Source organism: Triturus cristatus, chromosome 10, assembly GCF_964204655.1.
Source record: "Triturus cristatus chromosome 10, aTriCri1.1, whole genome shotgun sequence".
Classification (NCBI taxonomy): domain Eukaryota; kingdom Metazoa; phylum Chordata; class Amphibia; order Caudata; family Salamandridae; genus Triturus; species Triturus cristatus.
The window spans coordinates 447,624,214-447,642,426 of record NC_140593.1 but is presented as its reverse complement, the minus strand read 5'-3'; the positions used below and the strand labels follow the sequence as shown (position 1 = coordinate 447,642,426).

General features: G+C 47.2%; 1 protein-coding gene across 2 annotated transcripts in view; it reads left to right on the top strand.

Annotated features, from left to right (window-relative positions):
• The window catches only part of KIF5B (kinesin family member 5B), a 721,610-nt gene that overhangs the window by 500,052 nt on the left and 203,345 nt on the right, over positions 1 to 18,213 (top strand). For both annotated transcript variants that reach the window (XM_085631849.1, XM_085631850.1), the window contains exons 18-19: positions 4,435 to 4,496; positions 4,596 to 4,705. In XM_085631849.1, the coding sequence (XP_085487975.1) occupies positions 4,435 to 4,496; positions 4,596 to 4,705 (172 nt within the window). The remainder of the gene's footprint in view (positions 1 to 4,434; positions 4,497 to 4,595; positions 4,706 to 18,213) is intronic.

The following is an 18,213-nucleotide window of genomic DNA, read 5'->3' as shown; positions in this document are numbered from 1 at the left end:
AACTCGCAGTGGAGGAGGCCTAACAATAGGCATCCTGTCACAGGGAGGTGTCACCACCTTCCAGACAGGATTTAGTGTATTGGGGCTGGGAGGGTGCACTCCTAGAATGCTTTGAAGTCCTGCACTGGGGGAACAGTAGGCTCCTCTGTGCATATGCCAGCTCAAACCGGTTCAGGGGCTACCTGTCCCTGCTCTGTCACAAAACTGGACAAAGGGAAGTGGGTGTAACCACCCCCTACCCTGACCCTCCCAGAGGAGTCGTCATAAAGCTAGTCCCTCCCTTTCTTTTAGTATAAGATAGGGATCCCTTGCCATTGTAAACTATATATCCCTGGACGGCGCTTTACAAGAAGAATCCTGGCCCTTCGACGTTCCACTACCTTTGGAAGACAGAAGAATCTCCCTTGGAGTCAAGGAGTGACTCCCCTGCTTGGCAGGCACCAAAAACTCTAATCAACGGTCGCAAACTTTCCCGTTCCCACTGGAGTCCGAAGTTCCTGCAGCCCCAGAAGTGGATTTTCTGACTTCTCGACGGCCATTGTGAGTCCCCAGCAGAGCTGAGGCGAGTGGACGCCACGAGTGACGAGGAACAGCAATACCCGGGTACCGTGCACTGTTGTCTAGTGCAACCCGTTCACAACGTTCTAGGAACTTGTGCATTGGACCACTTGTGGCCCAAGCCTCCAGCAGGTTGTGCACCGAAAATCCGAGGCGTACCCCATCCCGAGTGACCGTGGGCTCCTGTAAAGCATTTCCTCACGAGGAGTCTTCGCGATCCCTTGCCCGTTGGGTTTTGGGTCCCCCGAAGACTTTCCTATCGAACCAAAGGGCTCCCCTGGCTGCTCCAGGCCTGCCCTCACTCACCCTCGCTGGGTGAGTCCCTCAGACCTTGCTGGTCTGCACCACTGACTTTATTCACTTTCCACAAGATTTGCTGTTGCCAAGGCTTGTTGGCTCCAATCCGGTTGCCGACACCTCAGTAAGCTGCAGACGTCGTGGGACACTCCAAATCCAGCTGCTGGTCCTCGTCGATGCCTCCTGGACCTCGTGGGCGTGGAGTCAAAACACCCTTGATCACCTGAAATCACACGACTTCCGTGGGCATCCATCTTCCTGGCCCCGGGTCACTGGCAAGTGACTGTTAACACTGTCCCTTCTGCTTTCAGGTCATCTTCATCTTGAATCCAGCCTTGAATTCCACCGGACACTTCTCCAGTCTTCGCAAGCAGCAAATCTTCTTTGGCTTCCATAGAAAACAGCGGCGCGACCCGACACCAAAAGACACCTATGCACCCGGCTTCCCTGGGTGAGGTAACTCGTGCACTCCGGTGCACTAGTGTGTGTTGGCCCTCAAATTACTTACCTTGTAAGTGGTATGCTTGTAGTCTTCCTCGAAGTACCCTAAAACTTTAAAAATCCAACCGCGACTTGCTCCATTGAAGTCAATAGGGAACCCGCGGCTGTTTTCTCACACTGCACGCGTCTCCCGTGGGTCCTTTACTTACCTGCCTTGGCTGGATTAGTGAAGCTCCAGCGATTCTACAGGCCCTAGGCCTTGTCCCTCTGCAAGTCGACATTCCTAAACCTCTTTTTTAGTATATGGTCTGGTACGCCCCTAGGGTCCCAGCCATATTTGTGCTTAACTTATTGTGAAACGTTGATATTTGAATGTGTTCCTGACTTCTAATCTCATAAAGAGATTAGTAGAGTGTGTCTAGTAATAAATACATATATATATTTAATATATATACCTGTGTGGGGTCCTTTCATTTGGTAATTCAAGAGATTATAAGGTAAAACAAGCTGCTTTACATTCTTCAGAGACTTAGCCTGAAGGCTGCTCTCCACAGCTACCACTAGGATAGCTTTCTTTAAAAGGTTGTCTTAAACCTATCTACCATAAGGGTCGAATTGGACTGGTGCAAGGTGGCCACTATAACTAGTGACCAGCATATGCCAGGCCAACTTCTCACACACTCTGACTGACACTCTGACTGACACTCTGACTGACACTCTGACTGACACTCTGACTGACACTCTGACTGACACTCTGACTGACACTCTGACTGACACTCTGACTGACACTCTGACGCTGACTGACTCTGACTGACACTCTGACGCTGACTGACTCTGACTGACACTCTGACACTGACTGACACTCTGACGCTGACTGACTCTGACTGACACGCTGACTGACTCTGACTGACACTCTGACGCTGACTGACTCTGACTGACACTCTGACGCTGACTGACTCTGACTGACACTCTGACGCTGACTGACTCTGACTGACACTCTGACGCTGACTGACTCTGACTGACACTCTGACGCTGACTGACTCTGACTGACACTCTGACGCTGACTGACTCTGACTGACACGCTGACTGACTCTGACTGACACGCTGACTGACTCTGACTGACACGCTGACTGACTCTGACTGACACTCTGACGCTGACTGACACTCTGACGCTGACTGACACTCTGACGCTGACTGACACTCTGACGCTGACTGACACTCTGACGCTGACTGACTCTGACTGACACTCTGACGCTGACTGACTCTGACTGACACTCTGACGCTGACTGACTCTGACTGACACTCTGACGCTGACTGACTCTGACTGACACTCTGACGCTGACTGACTCTGACTGACACTCTGACGCTGACTGACTCTGACTGACACTCTGACGCTGACTGACTCTGACTGACACTCTGACGCTGACTGACTCTGACTGACACTCTGACGCTGACTGACTCTGACTGACACTCTGACGCTGACTGACTCTGACTGACACTCTGACGCTGACTGACGCTGACTGACACTCTGACGCTGACTGACACTCTGACGCTGACTGACACTCTGACGCTGACTGACACTCTGACGCTGACTGACACGCTGACTGACTCTGACGCTGACTGACTCTGACACTGACTCTGACGCTGACTGACTCTGACACTGACTCTGACGGACACTGACTGGCACTCTGACACTGACTCACTCCGACTGACACTGACTCACTCCGACTGACACTGACTCACTCCGACTGACACTGACTCACTCCGACTGACACTGACTTAATCTGACTGACACTGACTCAATCTGACTGACACTGTCTGACACGGACCCTGACTGGCTGACTCTGACTGTCACTGTCTGACTGTCACTGTCTGACTGTCACTGGCTGACTGACACTGGCTGACTGACACTGGCTGACTGACACTGGCTGACTGACACTGGCTGACTGACACTGGCTGACTGACACTGGCTGACTGACACTGGCTGACTGACACTGGCTGACTGACACTGGCTGACTGACACTGACTGACTGACACTGACTGACTGACACTAACATTCGGTCTCGCCTTTCATTATGTTAAAGCCATTTGCTTTGCTATACAATACCATTAGCAAAGCAAATGGCTTTAACTAAATCAAAGACAAGACCTATTGCATTTTCAATGCTTGTCATAATCTGTGTCGCCTGGCATGTTATGAAGCAATTGCCTCCTACCTGATATTGTGGTCTTGTATGCTGTCTTGCAGTCGTCTGCAAAACATAACTGAGTACTCTGTGCACAGGTCAAGCTTTAAGTATTAGTGTTGGAAGTGCCTTGTCCGGTGCCTGTCGCTTCAGCAGAAACGTTTGTTGGTAAAATTCGACCTCTTAAAAAAAAAAAACGCTTTTAGACACAGTTGTGGCTTTATATCTAGGCACATGATCATTGCACCATTTTTAACACAGATTCAGTAAATTGCACTACTGAGCCTCTTAGTTGTCTCTCCAGCAGTGTTTACTGTATGTGATCATCACAAACGTGCATAACTAAGCCTCTGAGCCATCTTGCCGATAACGCTTCATGTGTCAAATTAGTTTTTACTAAGGTGCCCTCCTGAACCTTTAACCTATGCCTCACCCAGTGATTACACAGCGGGCTCAGCTTCGAAACCATAATCAGTGATAATAAAAATACAACCTCACTAGATCAACAAATATTTATAAAATACATTACGAATGCAGCTTTTATTAGTCAGACCTATTGGCATTGCCAGTGCACATTTCTTTATTTTTCAACACCTGTTAGTCAATTCAAACGTTTGCTAATAAAATCATGTCACAAGTTTTCCCCGATGATGAAGAAATTGTATTTATTCTGAAATTTCAAAGTCTTTACTTAGTGAAACTGTACATTGCTCTAGTGCTAGGAAACCAGCGTGACAAGTCAGTAAATGTATTGCATCCATTAACAATTAACTCATTGACAAAAACTGCTAGTTTGGCGTTTCTGTTAGTAGTAATATTAAATGTCATTGTTTTTAGTGGGAATGCACAAATGTTTGTATTCAATGGTGTTGATTCTGATTCATTCAAACAAAAAGTCTTTCTCAACATATGCAAGTGACTGTTTATCATATCCTATTATTTATCTTTTCAGAAAAAGTCCATGAAATGGAGAAAGAACACTTAAATAAGGTGCAAACCGCAAATGAAGTCAAGGTGGGTGTTTTATATTGCAGATGATCTGTATGACCTAGACATTCCTTACATTTTAGATCTGTTTATGGGAGTTCTAAACTACCTTTATTTTATCTGTAGCTTGCTGTTGAGCAGCAAATTCAGAGTCATCGTGAAGCCCATCATAAGCAAATTAGCAGTCTGAGGGATGAGATTGAAGCCAAGGAAAAACTTATCACTGACCTTCAGGAGTAAGTATTTTGTAAGATAAACATCTGTATGTGTTCTGTAGTCTGCTTCTTGTGCTTTGTTGATCCTGTGAGCACCTATCCTGTAGAATGTACAACTGGAATTTGTGTGTGCCCACACATCGTACTTATATGCTGTCTTGTGCACTGTATTCTGAATTACTATGAAAATCACAAATGTAGAAGTTCATAGATATGTTTTATAATTGTAAATTTGCTTGTAGTACTTCTACAAAAGGTTCATGTTCACAAACTAGCTGGAGAAAAGAATTCTAACTGCTGGGTTTGGTACATTGCTGATTTTCAGTTTTTGTGCTCAATATAAACGGTAAGCCGCTTTTAAATCTGTCTGGATTAACTTCTAAGACCATCATAAACTATTTTGGTTATGCATTTTGCAGTGTATATGAAAGTGTACTATCCTTTAGTCCAAAATCAAATCCATTGATGAATACAAGGCTTAGATGTAATTTAAAAAAAATCCTAACATAAAGTACAAGCAGTATAACAACAATAGAAATCATCTAACTACTGGTGGTGTTGTTGGTCCTTCCTATTGTGAATGTGTTGAAATGTATTTTAAGTATGAATGCAGAACTAGCAGCATGTGTAACTTGCAGCTGTTTGAGGAACTCTTCCTCCTGTTGGTATTATCTTCGTCTTCACAAGGTTCCATATTTGAAAGTGCAAGGTTTTTGATCTGTCAACATATTAGTATGTTGTTTAATGCCAAATACATTTAATGCAAAGATTAGTGTCTTTGTACGCTGTGCATTATTTTCAAAGCAGCTTAGAGCTGAAATGTAACTTACAAAAGGAGTCCTCTGATAAAATTTGCCAAGGACTGCTTAAAACACTGCAGGCTGATGAATCAACAGAATGTTCTCTTGACAATATAGACCTGATTATTCTTAGACTGTAGGATTCCTAAAATGAAATAATGATTTAATACCTTTCAAGGAGCACCGTCTTTAAGAAACATGTTTGTAAACATCCTGACTGATATCAAATATAGTTCCGAAACAGATGATTCACCATTCCTATTGAGAATCCTGGAAAAATGTGATCTAAATATTTCACATCAACTGAAAGTTGCAACCAATCTCATGTCCTGAATTCTGTTGGACAATCAGTGCTCAGAGTGCTCTGTGTCTTACAATGTAGCTAATTGAGCAAACTGTTACCAGCCTAATTTGTGAAGTCCTCATTTCCCAAACATTTAATAAATCAAGAGTCAGCCTTTTATGCTTTATGAAGTGATTAATCTTTATCCTGCAGGACATATTTGATTTCAAGAGTTTGACTGAAACCACCTGAATTGAAATTTTGAGTTTAATAAATCCAACGGTGGTGAAGGAATAGAAAAATTATATAGGCCTATGTGACATGCTAAGAGACTGACATAAAGTCAAACAGCATTTTACTGATGTAACTTTTTGTCTCGAGTCCACAGCCATCCCGCTCCCCATCGCTCTGCCATTCCTATCTGATAGAAACTTCTAGCTGCAGAGTCCTTAACTTTGAATTTCCCAGGTGTCAGACTGGATCCAGAAGATTTTTCTTGGAGCAATACCCCTGTTCATCAGTACATGGTGTTGGTCCACTCTACGCAACATTGTTGCTGTCTGCTGCGCCGTATTGACCTTTGTGTCACCTATACTTTGCACCAACTTGGCACACTGACGTCACAACAAATAAAGGTTTCCTTATATCTGAAGTCTCTTCTTTTGAAACCTATAAGTCACCTCTATGGCAGGGCTTTCAGTCCTGAAGGCAGGGTGCTTGGTTGCAAGTGTAAGGGTGCCCCTGCATAAGGAGGACATCCCTTCGAACCTTGGAGTCGATCCTCCAGGCTTTGTATGTGCAGTCAGCCATTTTAATACATATATTGAACATCAGTCATTACGAGATGTCTAACTATATAGTAGCTGCACCGAACCCGGTCGTGTTCGGTATCAAACATGTTGATACCGTACCCCAACCATACCATACCATACCCCAACAGAGATTCCAGTGTTGGAAGTATGATCCCATGCACTCAGGGGCTCTGTTGGGGTAACTTCCGTACTCCCGGTAACAGCCTTTCAGTGTCTGCAAGCAAGCCAGTGCTGCTGCCGGCCACAGACCCGATTCCGCCCTCCTGCTGCTGAGCCAAACTGGAGCAGGGGATGGTAGAATAGGTTTGATGTCACTGGGAGGTGTGACCACCTCCCAGACAGGACTTAGTATATTGGGCTGGGGTGAGGGTGCTTGCCAGCGCCACCAGACTGCTTTGAAGGGCACATTTAGAGCCCACCTTGCTCTGGTGCAAAACTGTACAAAGGACATGCGAGTATCCTCCCCTCTGTCCAGCCCCACCTCTGGAAGGGACATGCCCAAAGTCATTCCATCCCTTCCTTAGGGTACTTCAGGCCTGTCCTGTGGGTAGGTCCTCAGATTCGTAATGGGACAAACTCATCCCTGAAGCTACAGCACTCTTCAATGGTCTGGACACTTGGACTTCGTTGGATTCCGACTGGAACCAAGACTGCATCAAGGAAGACTCCTTCTGCTTCTAGTCTAGCTGTTCTTCAAGTCCTCTGTGTAATCTTTGACTGCATCATCCAGGTTCTTCCAAAGACCTGTGGGCATCAAGGACACCAGAAGAAATCTCCCTTGGAGTGAAGGAGTTACTCCCCTGCATCTACAGGCACCGCAACAAAGCTGACTGATCTGCTGCTCCTGTTGTCCTACGGACTTCCAAGGCCCAGCAACACAGTTGGTGGTTCTTCAGCTCCTTGGAGGCCTGACCTGTCTTCTCAGTAATTTTGAGGACTGTATCCTTCGTCGTGCCGCTGTGACCAAACCCCTGTGCACTATTTCGACTTGCCGTTGCCAAAGCTTGTTGGCTCTGCACTCCAAAGATCTTCGATAAGAAACTTCAGCCCCTCATCTTCTAAAGATCAGTGTCCTCACTGCATCCTCTGCACCGTGGCCATTATCTTTGGTGAGCTGGCTGAGGTCCTCTTGCGACACCTGTGCCTTCGGCCTGTGGGTCCTCCTGAGAGTCTTCTCTTGCTTCACTGGGCTCACCTGCTTGCTCGGACCTGTTCTGACTCTCCAGCTCTTGGTGAGTCCCTTGGACCTTGCTGGTTCCACGTTTGCTCCTTTTTTGTTATCCACGTCATTTGCGGTTACAAGGCTTGTTAGTGCTCCCGCCGGACACCGACCACCGATATCCAACATGGAACACCTCGTGCACGGCTCCTGGTCTTCCTCTGCATCGCCGGTCCCTACAGCTGCAGCAAGAAGGCCACCATTGTCTCACCTGATCCTCTCGACATCGGTGGGCATTGCGTTTCCGTGCCCCCTGGTCTCCTCCGTGTCACATATACTCTGTCTTCTCTGCTTGGAGGTTCTTCACTTCTAGAATCCACCCTTGGATTCAATCGGACTCCTTCACCATCTTCTCTACAGGCATCTTCTTCGAAGTCTCCCATTGCGGTCTAATGCAGTTTCTGACATTACTTCACCCCAATGCACCCGGCTTCCCCGGTGCAGGTAACTTGGTTCATGGGGAATCCACGGGTGGGATGGTTCTCCAACCTTCAGTCTTCCAAAGGGTTTCTTCAGGGTCCTCCTGGAAACGTCCTTATTCTTTAAAACTGCAATTGTGACTTCTCCATTGACTTCCATGGGGCACACTGCTGTGTTCCCACTGCTCACAGTTTCCGTGGGGTTCCTGGGTACTTACCTTGGGTGGGTCCCTGTGTCTCTGGCTCCTCTGGTCCAAGTCCCGTTTTTAATTTGCATTCCAGTGCTTAATATATATGGTTCGGTCTGCCCCTGGAGACCCCTGTATTCTGTGCTACTTACCTGATTGTTTTCAAAGTATTCTTGTGTATTGTGTTGAGACCTCCAGGGAGGAGATATACCAATGTGTTAGTGATAGTTTGTGTAATAAATGAGACCTATTTTTATAAATATGGATATGGTAACCGGTTTGCATCTATAGGCGCTCTGTAATGAGTATAGGAAAGTAGTATTGAATGCGTTATGCACACGGTGCTCAAGAACAAGGGTTGGTTACCATACAACCCAGTTTAGCTCCTCAACAGAGGGGCAATCAATATTCAATGAATAATAGGAGCACTCAAATGGTACAAAAATTTGCCAATGTCCAAACAAGGTAGATGATAGTAAGTCCATTTTAATCCATGTACGAGTCAGTGGGTAGACAATCCCAGCTGATCTCCACATCAGATGAGATTTCCATACAACCAACAAAATGTTTCCAACCTAATGGTGGGTCTTGGACATCATAAAGTATGGGTACACCATAGACTTTATCCAGAAACCTCCATACCATCTGCCTGTCAGAAGGTCATAGCAGCATCTTCAGCTGTTAAGAGAGGAAATCAAATCCCTGATTTCCAAGAGAGCAATAGAAGAAGTCCCACAAAGCTGCAGACATAGAGGTTTTTACTCCAACATCTTTCTGCTGAAGAAGAATGGAAAATAAAGGCAGGTGTTGGACTTGAGGCAGCTCTAGAAGCACCTAAAAAAACAGTCATTTAGAATGATTACATATGCTGCAGGATATAATTCAGTTGTTGAAGGTAGAAGACCATATGATATTGTTTGATCTTCTAGACTCCTATTTCCATATCCCCATACATGTAAAGCAGGGGGGATATCTCAGATTCGAGGTGGCAGGAAGTCTTTACCAATTCAGTGTTCTATCATTTGACCTGAAGTCTGCCCTGAGAATTTTTACCAGATGTATGGTTCCTGTAGCAGCCTACCTGAGAAGGAACAGCCACCAGGTATTTCTGTACCTGGATGATTGTCTGATAAAAGCAAAATCTCACAAAGGACTCTAAAATGACATACCTTCAACTCTTCAAAGACTTGTTCCTCCGCATTAACAAATAGAAATCTTGTATAACTCCTGACACAACAATTAATTTTCTGGGGGCAGTTAAGAACACAAGGATTTGCAAGGTATATACATAAAAAAAAGGGTTGCAAAAATAATTACATTGGGGATGACCTATGAAGAAAAAGGTCCACTTCAGTAAGGCAATTTAAATCGTTTCTGGGAATAATATCATCATGCATTCCTCTCATTCCAAACTGCTGTTTGTACATGAGACTGCTACAGGAACAACTGGACAAAGGACACTGTTTTTTTCGATTTTGTCCTTATAAGAGCAGACATAGTGAGTGCGATGCAATGGTGGATGAAGAAAGAACACAATGTAGTGGGGTCAGAGTTCTTAGTCAAGACTCCAAGTTACTTCTCGTCAATGGAAGGCTGAGGAGCACATCTCCAAGATCTGTAAGAGAGCGGAAAATGGTCGAACGTAGAAAACATCAATCTCCTAGAATTGAAGGCAGTAGCGTTGGGGCTTTTCTAATGGGAGCACAGGGGTCGTAGGTCTCGATTCACACAAAGAACATGACCACAATATTTTATTTAAACAAACAAGGTGGAATAAGATAACACCCTCTATCCACAAAAGCACAGTACATATGGAGCTGGTTTCTCCAACACAAACTTTCCATGAAAGCACAACATTCTTTCATGGAAAACCAATGGGCAGACAAATTAAGAATGTGCATGAAAGACTGCCACGAGTGGGAATTATAAGACATTCAACTCAGAAAAATATTCAACAAATGGGGAGCACCCTCTCTGGATCTATTTGCTACTCCGGCGAACAAAAATAGTTGACACTACGTAAGCAGGTTCCTGCACAAGGGATCTCGAGGAAATGTGTTTTCAATGTCTTGGGCAGGCATATTCGCATACACCTTTCCATCAATACCTCTAATTCCACAAAAACTGAACAAGATGTAATGAGAATCGTGCAGGATTATTCTGATAGCTCCGGTGTAGCTGAGACAATTCTGGTACACGGAGCTTCTTCTGATGTCAGAACAACAACACATTCAACTCAAACAAGTCCTAGGATTACTCTACAGAAACAGCATGCAAGTGATTCATCTAGATCCAAAATATCTCAGCTTTGCAAGCTGGATCCTGAATACAGTGAATTTCACCAGCTAAATATCTCCCAACAATGTTAAGGCATTTTGGCAAAAGCTAGAGCGAACTCTACGAACAAGTCATACAAGGCAAAATGGCTGAGATTTTGCAATTGGTGTGAGTCTAATGAGTCTCACTCTTTCTCCTCGGAACCTTCGTAAGGGCTGCCGCTCAGTCCGGCTTCCCTTATTGCTGGATTAGAGTACATCTAGTGGCAATTTCAATATACAGACTCCCTAGGAATATGAATTTCCTGTTGTCTGACAGGTTAATAAAGGAATTCCTAAAAGGGCTATTTGGAGCTTACCCACCAATAAGAAAGCCACTGATTACTTGGCAGCCAAATACTGTCTTAACAGAACTGATGAAAACCTTTCGAACCTTTCCATAAAGCTGATATCAAACACCTTAAATGGAAAACAGCCGTTCTATTAGCACTTACATCTGCAAGACATGTTAATGCATTACAAACCATTACAGTGCAAGGTCTTTTTGCCCCTGCTGAAAATACAGTGTTGAGACTACTACATGCTGGAGTTCCCGCCAAGAGGTTCCTTAAGGGTCACATACCTCCTGTGGTGGTGCATAGCCTGAGGATTTGCTCTTTGATACAGCTACTCCTTCAGGAGGACAATTACACCTCGGCAAAATGGCAGTGTCCTGCACCAGATCACCTCAACCTACACCTCCATATGTGGAGATTGAAAGGTGCTATCTGAGCCGTTTTGACTTCCTCTCTGAGGTGGTGGATGCGATCCTGGCAGCCAGATTTTCCTCGACGACATTCTTTTATTTGTAACACCTGGAAAACGTTGTTCCTTGGTGTAGGGTTTGTTAGCTTGATCCCTTCTATGCTAAATTATCAGATGTATTATTGTTTGTTTTGTCATTGTCCCAGCAAGGCTTTGCTGTTGGCACAGTTAAAGGTTAAATGTCTTCCCTTTCGGTCTTTCTATGTTTGCCTGACTAGCCTTCCTTCTTTAAGTCACCTGTTTTGATGCCTTTTCTGAAAGGCTTAGCACACGTTTCACCCAATCCATTGTTATGCATTTATAGGACATTATTTGGTTCTCCCATTTTGCATGTGCACACCATTAGAGCCATACTGTTCCTTGTGCCTCTTGAATGTAAAGATGGTCTTTCTTGTTGCAATCACATCTGGCCTCTGTCTCAGTGAGCTGCTTGTCCTGTCAGTGCAACTTCCATACACCCCTTATTTTCTTGTGAAGTAGGTACTGAGGCCCCGGGCTGCCATTCTGCCTAAAGCGGAATTGCCCTTCCCTGTAGGACAATCGATAACTCTACCAGTGTTCTTCACTCTGCCAAATCACTTGAAAGAGGAGAGGTTTCATTGCCTTGATCCCAAGAGACACATATACGTCTTTATCAAATGCACAAAGGAGTATTGTGTTGATGATCAGCTCAGTCCACCAAAGTTAAGGTGCTACAACTGTAATCTGATAGAGACGTCTAGCCGTAGATTCCTTAACTTAGAATACCCCCAGGCGTCAGACCGGACCCGGAAAACCTTCTGCAGCAGCACCTCGGTGCGCCGGGGGCGGCGCCGCACGGCTACCCCTGACGTCGTCCGCGGAGCCCTATATGCCCCCAACCCCCCCCCCCCCCCCCCCCCCCCCCGGCGCGCTGATGTCAGTTTTTTTCTTTTCCGCGTCCCAACGCATCCTGGAAGACCAGCAGTTCCTTGGCCTGGTTTTTAGGCCTTTCCGACACCCTCGGTGTCGTCGGAACAGTGTGCAATGCCTATAGCTTTTAAGGCTTGTGAAGCCTGTGCGCGTCAGATGACTGGTACTGACCCGCATCTCATCTGTATGTGGTGCCTCGGCGTGCACCACGACTCCAAAGAGTGCGCTGCCTGTCAGAGGATGAAGGCCAAGTCCCTGGAAGAGTGCCGTATGAAACTTCTGGCCGCACAGCTCTCCGGTCCAGCACCATCGCGTCGCCGCTCTCCCCCTCCAGATCGGGCTCAGTCCAGAGGTCGTTCCCGTGAACGTCGTTCGAGGGCAGGTAAGCGCAAGCACAAGCAGCAAGCACGGAGGTCCTCCTCCCATTCGCGTACTGCCGGCGCCCGCTCCTCCCGCTCTATGCCAGGTAAGGGCACCCGGCAGTCGCTACCTCCATACCCTCCCTTTCCAGAGGTTGGAGCGACGCATGCCCAAATGGAGGCTTATTCTATTGCACTCCAGTCGTACTTTGGGTCCCCACCTCTCCCTGGAGCGCCTTCAGGTCCCAAACAGGTGGAGGGCACTCACGTTGGGTCCTCGCCGGTGGATTCTTCCTCAGCTCCGGGTGTGTGCATCGACTACGGTTCCGGAGATGATACGATGCCGACGGGTCACCGCCCAGTGGGTCCTCCCAGCCGCCCGTCCAGCCCACACCATCAGTCTTTGCATAGCCCTGAGCGGCTTCCTGCGCTGACGTCGGAGGCAGCGCCGGCCCAGACGCCCGGCCCCGAAGCCCGGCTTGACCAAACGGGCACATTTATCAGTGGGATCGACGTCGGACGGCGTCCAGGTCGGGTTGCCTCTGGAGTTCGTCGACGTCCAGACGACTCCAACCCGGTACCACCGTCCAAGCTTACTCACGAGGTTGCTGCTCCTCCCAACTCCTCGGACGTCGCTGCAACCTCCACACAGTGTCGATCGACGCCGGTGCCGGCATAAACGCCTCCTGGTCAAGAGGTTGACTCTTATCTGGATTACCCGGATCGGGGACCTATGGTGCAAGTGCCTTGTGTTGCCTGGCCTTCGGATCATTCTCTGGCTCCTCCACTTTTGTTGTCCAGTGGACGGCTTAGTCTTCGGCCGTCTCCTACCGACGGTTTATTATCGCCTAGCCGAATGGCAGCTGGTGCTGCTTACGCATGTGCCATTCACAGGGCGGCTGCTTTTCTTGGTTTTCAGCCTCCTGTGGTGCCCCTGCTGTCTGATCCCTTACTGGATCTGCTCCATATGGAGCCTATTGAGGTGGAGCCTTTGCTGCCATTTGGCAGCTCTTTATTTGACATTTTGCCTGGCACATGGGCAAGGCCCTCTTCTGGTGACCCTGTTGATCGGGCTATTGCCCGTAGGCACCATCCTGCTCTGGGTGATCCACTCTGCCTGTCCACTCACCCTACGGCTCAGGGACTCGTCGTTCAGGTGGCCCTTAACCCACAGTGTTCATCCGCTTTGCCATTATTACCTCCCACTAGGGATTCTAGGTGGCTGGACGCGTGTGCTCGCCAACTTTTTGCCTCTACCAGTGCGGGTATCATCGCATTGAATACAACGTGTGTGTTTGCGCGTTCTTCCTCGACCCTTTGGGACCTGGTCGAGACCCTTCTCCCTTCTATCCAGAGGAGCCGCGGTCACAGTTGCTTCTGCTTGATGGCAGGGGAATGGCTCAATTTTCGCTCTGTTCTTCCCTTGATGCCAATGACTCTGTCGGACAAGCTCTTGCTCGATCTGTGGCTTGTTCGCTGCCATGCATGGCTGCACGACAGTCATTTCCCAGATAATGTTTGGGATGCCCTCAGAGATCTAACGTTTAATGGTGTGGACCTTTTTGATCCCCACGCGGATTCGTCAGTCTCCCGGCTCTTGTCCGGGTTGCCATAACTTTGTACTGTTCTGTGCCTTATTTTCCTACACCTCTATCACAAACGTGTATAGTAGGTTCTTCGATTGCTGTCCACGGCTGTTCAACCTTCTCTGATTTGTTAGATTTCAGCCGTATGGCTGGTTTAATCTTCTGTTCAGTCCTCTGACTGCGTGTTTTGCCCAAGAGGATCCCCTTATCAGGGGTTGACACTTATCCTATGTGGGGTATATGCTGGTGCTGGGCGACTGCCTTGCCTTAGTACGCTCCTATGGAGTATTCCTCGCAGACGTCCTTCGGGGAGTCCCTCCTTGTCTTTTGTCCTACGATCCTATTATTAGCATCGCCCTGTTGCACTTGGTGTGCCTTTGGTCCCGCTTGTCTGTAGTGCTTCTGTCCTTGTTTTTATGGCGGCAATGTTTAGTACTATTAGTACAAACTTGGGCACGCAGCCCTATTGGCTCGTCCTCCAAGGTACTAGCTTAGCATTTATATCTCTGCTGTATGTGGCCTCTTTTCTCACCAGTTCTCCTACAGAGGGTTTTTTCCACATTCCCTGCTGCCCAGCACAGGTGTTTCCACATTTCTGCTTGGATCATACTGTGATTTTTCATGGGGCGTATTTCTTCGAAATACTTGCTTCTTGTGGTCCGGGGCACTTACATTGATCCTGACTGTTTCCACTGTTATGCCTCTAGCTCGCAGGGGACCGTGGTTCTTCCCGAGCAAGGGGGGCATGTTGCTCTTTCCTTCATGCGGTGTCCGTGGTCACTGACCCGGTCTGCTTGTGCCGCCACCTCTATGTGGTGCTCGGTTGCCTTGTTCCCCTTTTGGGCCATTGCCCTCTTGATGTCGTGCGCATCTGAGCTGCTCACGCTGCCCTGCAGGAGGCCTTTCCTTTTTTGTGTGGTTCCAATGTCCACACAATGTGCTTAGGTGCCTTCCGGAATGCTTCGATGTCTTACCGTGCCGCTCCTACTTAGACGCTAGGCGGTGTGCCATTGGCCCTTTCGCCGGTTGTAACAGACCGCCTATGTCTTGGCATGTCTTCTATTTTACTACCGGCCTTCTGGCCATGGATTGTCACATGTGTCTAGCTGATACAACTTGAAAAGTGCTTCTTCCGCTATTCTACATACTGGGCCGGTATGCGCTTTCTGTCATACCGGTTGCCATCTCTCTGGGTTTTGCTTACAGGCGACACATTTGATCTGGTGGATCTTTCACACCCTAGGTACAGTTCCACTTCTGGCGGTGTCATCAGATTCCTTTTAGCTCCTGCATATTTTTTTGTTCCATACCAGCACTTGCTGGGCAGGAATCAGTCTTTTGCCTTTGTTGCCCCCTGTATCTTGCAGGCGCAGGTTCAACAGTGTTTTTCCACTGCTTTGCCTGGTCGACTGGTAATCACTTTTTGCTTTCTGTTGACACCTCGGATCCTGCGGATCCCTCGGGTCCTAGGCTTGGTTCATCTTCCCTTTTCGAAGTTGTGAACTCTTGCTCCAGCACGTGCATTCTGGCTCTGGGCTTTCCCTCCCTTAACCCGTTATACACAAAAGGTTTTTTTTGTGCTGTTCTTGTCGGCTTGTGGTACCTTTGCCTTCCATTGTTCTCGGCTCTCTTCTGACCTTCATGGTCTAGGAGTTAACTGCGCTGACATTACTGTCCCCACTGTGCTTCGTCACATAATTGGCTGCACTGTTTTAGTCAACTTTGACGGCCAAGTTCTCTCTAGAACTTGGTGGGGTTCAGTCTCAGACCAGCCTCCTCTATGGGCATGGCTTTGGTATCTATTCTAAGTTGAGGAATCTGTGGCTAGACGTCTCTATCAGATGAACGAGTTACTTACCTTCGGTAACGATGTATCTGGTAGAGACATAGTCTAGCCGCAGATTTCTTAACGCCTGCCCGTCCTCCCCGTTTTGTGAGGATCTTTTCAGGTTGGGCTTTCTACGCTCCCCTCCCTTCGGGTGGCTTGATCCTTCTGCAGGGTAACGCTTTTACTTCCCTCCCACACAGAATGCTTAATTCTGCTCTCACAGCTCTACTCCGCCCATTTTCGTAATTGGACGGTATGCTCATGTGTCATGGTGCTCTGCTCTTTCCCTTTACTAGTTTCCAATATACAGTGCCTGGCACTTTCCTTTATGGTTCGGTATTTCATCATTCCATGTCTTCATCATTTTCGCACACTGTTCCCATATTCTTACAGTTTTTTGGTGGTGGCTCTGCGTTGCGGCGCGGAAAAGTTTCTCCAACGAAAACTGACGTCAGCGCGCCGGGAGGGGCATATATGGCTCTGTTAACGTCACGTCCGTGGACGACGTCATGGGGGAGCCGTGCGGTGCCGCCTCCGGCGCGCAGAGGTTCTGCTGCGGAAGGTTTTCCGAGTCCGGTCTGACGCCTGGGGGTATTCTAAGTTAAGGAATCTGCGGCTAGACTATGTCTGTACCAGATGCATCCTTACCGGTGGTAAGTAACTCGTTCTTTACAAAGGGAGATTTTGTCTTGGACACCTGTCAGGCTTCTATATGAGTGTTGGTGCACATGTTCATCAAACACCCCTGCCTTGACATGAAGGTTCACAGGGAGTGTTATTTTACCTACTCTGTGCTGCAGGTCTTTTTAGTTTACTCTTTAGATCCTCCACTTTACGGTTCTGCAAGTGCATGATCTGCGATTGGAGTATCCATCAGAAGTACAAGGTTACTTTCTGCAACCCTGTTTCTGTTGAATTTTCTCTCTAACCTAAGATTGCTCACTGCCCTTTGGCCCCGTTCTGTGGATTGGACATCAGCACATTCTAAAAAGTCCCAAGTTATTGTTCAGCACATTTTCATCTACAATTTGTAATATAACGTGTATTTGTAAAGTGCATGATCACCCATTGGGACATCTTGCTGAATAACAGGTTAATTTTTACCCAACTCCATGATACTCATTTTATCATCCTTGGAAGGATGAAAGGTGGAGTGGACTTGTTGGGATTTAAACCTGTGACCATGAGGTTAAATTCAGCTTTCTGGAGTGGATGAATTAGTCAAGTGAGCCAATAGACTCTGCCTCAACTGACCCATGCCTGAGGACACGGGAGAACGGTGATACAGAAACTGATCTTGGCATGCCGGATTGGCACCGAAATGTAGCTCTGCTGTGTCACTTTTGGGACAGTGCAAGGCTGTTACAAAGTCAGACTGCATCACCTTGCCTCACGCAGGAGCTATTGCTTAGGAGATTACTGAGTCAAGTCTCCAGCCTAGGAATATTCTACAAGTGAGGAATCTGCTGTTAGATTGGGTATCCATAAGAAATAACATTATCACAGGAGAGTAACTCGTTCATCTTCTCAATCACTGTTGCTTAAAACAGAATCGTATATATATTTTTCAATCGCCTCGCACCGCTGGAGCACAAGAAGAGTGTCGCACTACCTGAGTGCGACTTTTCTTGCGCTCCAGTGGCGCGAGACGATTGAAATATTACAGCGGGTCCAGCGTCCGCCTGTCAACACCAACCCCAACTGGTGGACGAGATCGGAAGAGAGGCTGGACATCGTTTGGATATATATATATATATATATATATATATATATATATATATATATATATATATATATATATATATCGACGCTCTTGAGGTTTGCCACACAAGCAGGAAGCACTCGGACAACAGGTAAGGTTAACCTCACAACCTTTAATCTTCGGTACAGGCGAACTCGGCACGCAAGAAACAAACAGTCCCAACGCTTTGCCTTACGCGTTTCGAGTATAATCTCTTCTTCAGAGGCTGGACGTTGATGGTTGCAATTGCGAACACTCTCCCACCATATATTGGCACTATGACACGCCCCTCGATGGGCCGCCCAGATGAGTTCCATGCTTGC